The sequence below is a fragment of the Molossus molossus genome, unplaced genomic scaffold, assembly GCF_014108415.1.
Source record: "Molossus molossus isolate mMolMol1 unplaced genomic scaffold, mMolMol1.p scaffold_m16_p_22, whole genome shotgun sequence".
In the NCBI taxonomy this organism is placed as follows: Eukaryota; Metazoa; Chordata; class Mammalia; order Chiroptera; family Molossidae; genus Molossus; species Molossus molossus.
The window spans coordinates 5780988-5790055 of record NW_023425358.1 but is presented as its reverse complement, the minus strand read 5'-3'; the positions used below and the strand labels follow the sequence as shown (position 1 = coordinate 5790055).

Sequence of the window (9068 nt, the reverse complement as noted above, 5' to 3'; positions counted from 1 at the left end):
ACTAGCTGACTGACGAGTTAGGACCATTGCCGTTTTTGTTTAAAAACACGTTGCAGAAACTCGTGTGGATGTTCTTTACACTAGAGGAGAGGGATGTCCCTCTGTTGCACTGCAGTTGGGCCTCTTGTAGTAAAAATGTTGACATCCTTCCTGCCTCCTCTGGAAGTGACCAGGAACTGCTCTCCAACTGGCCTCCCTTCCCTTGGAAGATGAGCGGACCCCACTGGCCAGTAAGGACAGTATTTGGCGGTGTGAATTCTCTGTAATCTGGAGGGAGGGGCTGGTTCCTGGGTCGTCTTCCAGTTAGTGTGGACAATAGGGACAGCTCTTCCTCCTGTTCACATCATGGGCTTGACTGGGCAGGGCACATGGATCCGGACTGAGACTGAGGGAAAGGCATGTGGGGTAACAGCTGAGATTGACAGGGGGCGGCAGCATCCAGGAAGGTATGTATGGTGGCTTCCCCCATGCTTGGCCCCCCCAAGTTCAGGTACAATGGACAATCCTCATGGGAACAGATCACCATCCAGCTGTCTCTGGGTTTTCAAGGTTGGATCTTAACTGTACGGAGAGGCAGGTTCTGTGCTCCTTGCCTTTTGCAGAGCATGAGATTAGGCTCCAGTGTGCCTCCCACAGTGGACGGTGTTCTCACCAGGAACCATCTGTCGATTCCTCTGCCTCCCAGCAAACATGTTTTCCAACTTTCCTAACATCTTAAACCTTTCTTCTGGGAAAACTAGAAGATAGAATTTATTTATCCTCTCAGGAGCTGTACACAAGCTACATCTTATGTTTTTCTCTTACTCTGCCCTCATTCTCCACTTATTTGCCCAACTGTGGAAGTGAGGGGAGGCTCCTATCCCCTTCTGTTAAAGGTCCCCACACCCTGGGAGTGTAGAGGTACTAAACTAAGCAGTGCAACTTGTAATTAAGCAGCTGCAGTGTTTACATGTTTCTTAATGTATCGTCTTTTCAATGGCTGTATTTAAAAAAAAAAAAGAACGCTTGTCTCAATTGTCTCTTGATTAAAGGAAGCCCCTGTGGCTTGGAGGCATCGTGCCCATGGCCCACCAGGTTCTGTGGTCTCCCGCCTTTCACTGCCTCACCTCACACACCAGGGAAGACAGATTCCACCCTGAGCCAGTAAGATGCCCGCCCGCTCTGTGCTTGTGGCCCCTCGTGAACAATGATGGCGCTTTATTAGTACCTGCCTCAGATGAGCACATGACTGAGACAGGAATCCCAGCTTTACCTCTACCTAGCAACTTGGCCTGACACTGCTGATGGCTTTCACCCCTGTGTGGCCATGACTCCAGGGTTGGTGAGAAAGGCTAGTGTAAAAAGGCAAAAGTTCACTTCAGTGGGAGTTAACAGACAGCCCTGCACCCTGGTGTCTGCTGTAGTGAAGGAAGATGATAGAGGTAGCCTTGCATCTTGCCACGTGGTAAAGGGAGCCAGGCCGGAGGTAAAAGCCCCGCAGGGAACTAGTATCCTATACCCAATGCTGTTGTAAAAGAAGAGCTTTCCAATTTTATATTCGCGTTTTATTAAGAAAAGTACACAAAGCACACCTATGTACACAACCTCGGATGGACATAACAAGCAAGCCTCCTCACACCTGTTGTCTTATACAAGCTTCATTTCTTTGGTGTAATGTCCTGCCCATTCCAGCAAGTATTTCAGTTAACTTGATTCCTTTTCCTCCAGGCTCAAAATAAAATCAAACTCCTCTACCAAAAAGGAGAAAAAGAAAGGAAGAATTAGGTCTTCATACCCTCTTGAACAGGGAAGTTATGCTAGGCATTGCTCATTGTTGCTGAAACAGGGAGTCGTTCATCCCAGAACTGCTTATGGAGTGTTTCACTGTGTGCCCAGCACTGTTGGATACTGGGTGCACAGTAATGGGTGACTCAGGACATGGTTCCTCCTGCAGGGGTGTTACAGGTGAGGAGACAGACTCGGGTGAGATACTGTGCCCAAGCTTGATCACTTAGTAAACGTGAACTGCTGGTGTCATTCTGTTGTGTGGGTCACGAAGGAGAGGCCCGCTCTTACCTTGGGTCAGGGGCTGAACTGAGAGTCTCTGAAGAGTGAAGAGCGCCATATTCTTTAAAGGCCCACCAGTGGCTTTGTGAGCTTGGTGATGGGTTTTGAGCTCAGCCAGGGGAATGAAACGCTTCATCATCCGAACAAACTGTACATCCACCTACATGACAACAGTGTATGGGGCAGAAAGACATGTCCAGCTGGACTCGGTCCGCTGTGTGTTTTAGCTGCTTGCAGGAGGTTCCTATGAGGACAGCCAGTGTTCTGTTCTCTCTAAAGTTAGGGTAACCCCATCTAAATCAGAGCTCTGTACCTTGATAGAAACACACCCCCAACCTTCTTCCCTCTTTGTCCCCTCATGAAAAAGGAAAAAATAGTAGTCTTTACCATGGACCACTTGGGGTTGTCTCTTTTGCTGGATGGATCGTAATAGGGATTGCTTTTCTCAAACTGCGTGTGGTCTGGGTAAGCCTCCTTCACAATCTGAAATCAAACAAGTCTCCAATCACTCGCCTGTATAGTCGGCTCCGTGGCAAATCTTTAATCCGAGTCCACCTTTCATCTCTGCCCTGCACATTCTTGCCCCATCTGCCTTACTGTATAGCCAGTGGGGGCTGATTATCTGGAAACAATACACATTCTAAGGCAAAGAGGAAATCAACCCCATTTTTTTTTTTATCCTCACCCGAGGACATTTTTGCATTTATCTTCAGATAGAGCTAGAGGGAGAGAGAAACATCAACGTGACAGACACATCAACTGGTTGTCACCCACGCAACCCCAACCAGGGCAGGAGACAAACTGCAGCCAAGGTACATGCCCTTAGGGGGAACTGAACTCAAGACTCTGGTCCACATGTCCACGCTCTAACCGCTGAGCCAAACCAGCCAGGGCAGGAAATCAACCCCATTTTGACAAGAATCTTAAAAATAAGTTCTAAAACCAAGTATTAAAGGTTATTATTGGTGGCACTGTTTTTTCACCTGTGGTTAAGAATTTTATCCTGATAACTCCAGGCTCAGAAGAGCTGCCCATCAGGCCAGTTACTGAGTGAAAGACCACAGTACAGAAATGGAGAGAAGTGTTCTGTGCCACTGGGACCCGAAGTGAAGGCCTGTATTATTATAGTCTTTATCACACAGGATGGGGCCAGGGCAGTTGTTCCATATCCCGGTGAGATCAGGGATGGGAGGAAGGCAGCACTGTTTTTTGTGTTACTTATTTAAACTGTTCCTTCCGCATCAGTCAATGCTCCTGAAGGGAGGGAGTCAGACCAAAGCCGGTGCAACTAACCTTCACGAGTCCTGCGATGCCTGGCTCTTTGCAGTTACTATGGTAGAAGAACGCTTCCTCCTCCAGTTTCATGGCTCTAAGGAAGTTCCGGGCCTGTCCCAGGAGAGAAGAAATAAGAACTGTCCTCCCACCGGCTGGAAAAGACTAGTGTTAGCAGAAACCAAGTCTGCTTTTATTAGATGAGCTTTCCTTTATTGCAGTTTCCCCTAATTCAATTTTTTAAATCCTCTCCAGAGGGTATATTTAAAGAGAGGAAGGGGAGAGAAAAAGAAACATCAATGTGAGAGAAACATAAATGGTTGCCTCCCATACACACCCTGAGTGGTGATCAAACCCACAACCTAGGTATGTGCCCTGACCAGGAATCGAACCTGCAATCTTTGGGTGTATGGGGCAATGCTTCAACCAACTGAGCCACCTGGCCAGTTCCTCCCCCAATTTACTTCTTGCCTTTACCAAGATACCCAGACTTATAGCAGGACACTGGCTAAAACATACACCATTTGTAAACGGCATGCAATCAAAGTAATTAAGGTATTTTTGAGTACATTTTTAGAACTGGGTTCTGGGAAAAAGCAACCCTGGCCAAGAGATTTTGCTACTGAATAAGTTACAAGAAAGAAGCAGGCATTTATCCCACTCTGGGTCTCAAGGTCCTGCTCTTACCTGGTAATTGCGAACACCATCCCAGCATGCTGTCTGCTTGGGCTGTGCTTTGAGATCCTCAATGCTGAACTAGGCAACAGGAAGTAAAGCCATTGATTTAATAATCATGGGCCCACTGGTAAGAATATATGAAAGCTGACTACTCCCTCCCATACATTGAGAATGCTTCTAGCTATGGTGGAAGTGTGCAGTTTACCAGAAAATAGCTTTACAGAGGCACTTACATTGGGTAAATATAAGCTTTGTGTTACCTTAACCTTGCTAATTAAGAGGATTAGTTGAATGGATAATCTAGAGCATAAAGTAATTTGCTGGATATCTGTATTTCACTTACTAAAATATTATCTATTCTATAGTAGTTCTAATTATATTTTCTCTGGGCTACTATTAAGATTGGTTGAGATTAATTCCTTGAATCAGTGAGATAACTAGGAGCATGACAGGTGGCAAGGGAAAGGCAACCTAAGGCTACAGTGTCTAGATTAGGGGTTGGCATAGAGCCTTCAGACCTAGTACAGCCCCAAGGCCGGATTGTGTAAATCGTTTTTACTGTAACACAGCCACACCATTTGTTTACCTTTCTGTCTATGATCACCTTCTTGCAACAGCAACTACAAGACCAGAGAACCTAAAATATTAACTGCCTGGCCCTTTACAGAAAGTTTGCCACCCCTTCCCTAGATAGAGGATTCACAAAAAAGATAGTTGATGGTAATGAGTCCTGCTGATTTTATTCCTTATTACCTTTTCCTTACTCTTTAAAGATAATGTGGTATCCCATATTCCTTTTTGTTCTTGTTGTTAATCCTCACTTGAGGATATTTCCCATTGGTTTTCAGAGAGAGTGGGAAGGAGGGAGGAGGAAGAAAAGAGAGAGAGAGAGAAACAAACAACGATGTGTCACACATTGATTGGTTGCCTCCCACATAAGCCTGACCAGGGCCAGGGATCGAACCCGAGACTCTTTGGTCCCCAGGCCGACACTATAACCATTGAGCCAAACCAGTCAGGGCCCATGTTCATTTCTTATTTAAAAAAACAAAAAACAGCCTGGCCGGTGTGGCTCAGTGGATTGAGCACCACCCCAGGAACTGAAAAGTCCTGGTTCGATTCCCAGTCAAGGCACATGCAAGGGTTGCAGGCTCGATCCCCAGTAGGAGGCGTGCAGGAGGCAGCCAATTGATGTTTCTCTCCCACATAGATGTTTCTATCTCTCCCTTCCTCTGTAAAAAATCAATGAAAACATATTAAAAAAAAAAACAGTTTGGAGGGATTGGAGACAGTTAATGGTCTCACCTTCACATCTACACCTTTCTCTAGTCGGCTTTCTGGCTCTGACTTCATCAGCCAGTACCTGCTTAGATTCTTCTCACATTCTTTAAGGGCTGAAGTCTTCTGAGGGCTGGAATTCTCCACTCTAGTTGATGCCTCACCTGGGTTCTTAGTCTTCATACGCTTTCCTGCTGGTCCCTTCTTGTCTGCAATAGGAGAAGCAAGATGAAGAGAGCTGTCATGCTTGCTGACAGGTAATGTTCTGCTGTGGGAAAAGCATATGCTTTGGAGTCAGACTGAATTCAAATCCTGGATCTGTCAGTTACCAGCAGTGGCAGCCTAACTGCTTAAGTATTTATCTATAAAAATGGAACAGGTGCCCTAGCCAGTTTGGCTCAGCGGTTAGAGTGTCAGCCAGAGTCCTGGGTGTGATTCCATGCCAAGGACACGTACCTCGGTTGCGGTTCATCCCCAGCCCCAGTTGGAGTCATGCGGTGGCAACCAATCAATGTGTCTCTCACATGGATGTTTCTTTCTCTCTCCCCCTCACACTCTGTCTGAGGATGAATGTAAAAAATATCCTCGGGTGAAGATTAAAAAATAAATAAAAAAGGAACAAGAATCCCTACCTTATAGGATATATCTGGAATATCCATTCAATGGGATAAGAACACTTTAGATGGTCATGGTTTAAAATTAAAGGTCCTAGCAGAGTCCCTGGGCATACACTCAGTTGTCAGTGTTTTTCCTTCCCTCACTTCTGGGTCTTTGCTGAGGCTATCCTCTCCAATGAGGAGAGTGAGCCCCTACTCCCTGGACTTGTTTTGAAAATTAAAGAATAGAAACAGTGGTATTATATTGACTATTATCATCTTCATCATCTCATTCTTCTTCTTGGTCACTGTAATTTTGTGGCCTGCCTCTTTTCTGCTCCGTAATGGTGTCAAGAAGTTGGATAAAACAACTCATTCAGGACTTTGTAGACATGATAAATACAGGATTTTATCCTAAGAGAATTAGAGAAAATGTGCCTGGAACACAGTAGGCACTCAATAGCTAACAGTTATTAAATTCTTATCATGTGACAAACCCTAAACCCTGTTACCCTAACTGTAATTCAGTTAATACATATGGTCTGTTTTATTCATCTGGAAAATGTATCCCAGATTACACAACTAGTAAATAGTAGAATCAGGACCTGTCTCTCTGGTCCACCTGAATCCACACTTAATGACTACACAGCACAGCCTCTGAATTAAGTCAACTCTTATGTCAGTCCTCATTAAATATCACTTATGGATGTCTAACACTCTGAACATTCCTAACCTGGTCCCTAGTGGTCCCTTTGGAGTTAACAGGCACACTAAACACCATACATGTTGTTAAATAACGCTGCATTGTAGTCCATCTGGAACCCTTGCCATTCCCAGGAGGTACTTTCTCTACCTTGAAATGCTTTGTTCTTGCTATTCATCCCATCAGAATGCCATTTATCCTTGTGAATATAAAAGTGACATCTGGTTTTCTTTGCCTGTGGAAAGCCTTCCCATTCTTAAGGCTACACTCAAATTCCACTTCCTTCTCAAGGACTTCCTGGTAATTTCTCCCTGCTCTTTCACACCTAGCAATCCAGTTTCCTGGACCCTTTTACTTGTCTGCATTCACCCTGAGAGCAGGAACTATATTCTTTTTCTTTTTTAAGCCCTCACTCGAGCAATGTTTTCATTGATTTTTAGAGAGAGGAAGGGAGGAGAGATACTTTGATGGCTGCCTCCTGCACACACCCCATGCTCGACTGGGAATCGAACACAGCCCTCACCCCGCAACCTGATTATGTGCCTTGATCAGAAACCCGGGACACTTCTAAAAGGTCCGAGCCAGCAGGAGATCACATCCACAACTCAGGGCCAATGTACAGCAAAAGGGCTTTATAACCTGGGTGCAGGTAGGCTGAGACCGAGAAAAGGAGTCAGCCTCGAGTAACAGTTGGGGTGTAGATTATACACTCTGCTTCTAGCTTCTGACAATTCCTGCTGATGTACTCTGCATGACCCATTGTCCACTTTGCAGTTGGACTGGTCTGGTATCTCATCCTGCATGGAAAGAGGGAGTAGGTTCACTGTTTTGAGGATAATCTGGATAATCCATATTCAACAGAAGGCTGAGCAAAGGTCATTCAAGCAATGCATTTTTCAGTTTCCACCTTTTGCAAGCTTTTACCTTTACCCTTTAAAACGTTACTAACCCACCCTGGACGGTTTGGCTCAGTGATTAGAGCGTCGGCCTGCAGTCCAGAGAGACCCGGGTTTGGTTCCCACTAAGGGCTCATACCTCGGTTGCAGTTTGTCCCCGGCCCTGGTTGGGTTGTTTCTCTCTCCCTCCCACTCTGTCTAAACAAAATATCGAAAAATGTCCTCAGGTGAGGATAAAAAAATAAATAAAACGTTACTAACCCTTTCAATTTCTGTGCACAGGGCAACGCGCCAACCAATTGAGCCATACTGCCCAGCGCAGGAAATACATTCTGTTTTTTTTTTTTTTGTAATCCTCACCTGAGGATATTTTTACATTTATCATCAAAGAGGAAGGGAAGGAGGAAGAGAAACATTGATGCATCAACTGGTTGCCTCCCACACCACCAGACCAGGGCCAGCAACCAACCCCAACCGAGGTTCTTGCCCTTGACTGGAATCGAACCTGCGACTCCCTGGTCAGCGAGCCTACACTCTAACTGCTGAGCCAAACTGGCCAGGGCAGGAACTATATTCTTTACCTTAGTACATGCCACTCTGTATGATAAATATTTTTTGTGCTTACCGAAGAGCTATTGCTTGAATGAACAAATAAGCAGAAGGGGCTCTGGGTACAAGCTTGGCAGGGAGTAAAGGAGAAGGTGGAGGGCAATTAGAGATAACAAAACCCAAACCACAAAGGATTCTCCCCACAAGCAGGGAGTGGAAAGGGAACAATACTAAACACCCTAGGCTCTAGGGCAGTGGTTCTCAACCTTCCTAATGCTGCAACCGTTTAATACAGTTCCTCGTGTTGTCACGACCCCCGACCATAAAATTATTTTCGTTGCTACTTCATAACTATAATTTTGTTGCCATTATGTCTTAGACAACCCTTGTAAAAGGGTCGTTGGACCCCCAAAAGGGTTGTGACCCACAGGTTGAGAACCGCTGCTCCAGGGCCTGGAGGAACTTCTCTGTGAGGTTGCCTTTTTGCAGCCGGGGTGGGAGCTCACCTTGCCCAGCAGGCCCAGCCAGCCTCTTCCTGGATCTCGGCATGGTCTCCCTGTACCCGCTGCAGGGCAGAAGATTGTGAAATCTACCGAGACAGAAGAGGCAACTCTGCATCTGCCCCGGGAACGTGCCCAGAGCAAGATGGAGACAATGAAAGGAAACTTCACAGGGTTTCAGCCCCGAGGCTCTTTTAAGTAGAACACAGCTAACTGGTTTCAACCCCTCAGATCCTTCCTCCGATTAGCTGTACCCCCAGTTTCCATCTCGCATAACCTGCTCCTCTCCACGCTCTCAGAAGCCTGCCCCACCACTCCGCAGACCCGACTCCAGCCCCTTCCCGCAGGCGCGGTCAACGCGCGCCTCTCCGGCCCCCAGGCCACGGGGATCTCTGGGAGTTGTAGTTCCCGCCCTGGCGCAGACCCTCCTGAGTCTGGACCCGGATGAGGGTCCCCCGAGCACTACAGCTCCCAGAGTGCTCCACGGCTCCCAGCGCGCGGGGCGGGGCAGGGGCCGGGCGCTGGGTTGGGCAGTGAGACCAGCGCTCGG

The 9068-nt window shown here is 46.6% G+C and overlaps 1 protein-coding gene across 2 annotated transcripts; it reads right to left on the bottom strand.

The window, feature by feature from the left end:
- Positions 1-1523: 1523 nt before the first annotated feature.
- THYN1 (thymocyte nuclear protein 1) lies at positions 1524-8837 on the bottom strand. Of its 2 annotated transcripts, XM_036276768.1 has the most exons (7): positions 8525-8786; positions 5302-5483; positions 4006-4074; positions 3340-3432; positions 2434-2529; positions 2056-2206; positions 1524-1730 (listed from the first exon to the last, which is right to left on the bottom strand). In XM_036276768.1, exons 1-7 carry the CDS (start codon positions 8634-8636, stop codon positions 1684-1686), a joined length of 750 nt encoding a protein of 249 aa, XP_036132661.1. In that variant the 5' UTR covers positions 8637-8786; the 3' UTR covers positions 1524-1683. The 2 variants fall into 2 exon arrangements, with proteins under 2 accessions (XP_036132661.1, XP_036132662.1); XM_036276769.1 differs by lacking the exon at positions 4006-4074 and having other exon boundaries at positions 1545-1730; positions 8525-8837.
- Positions 8838-9068: the final 231 nt, after the last annotated feature.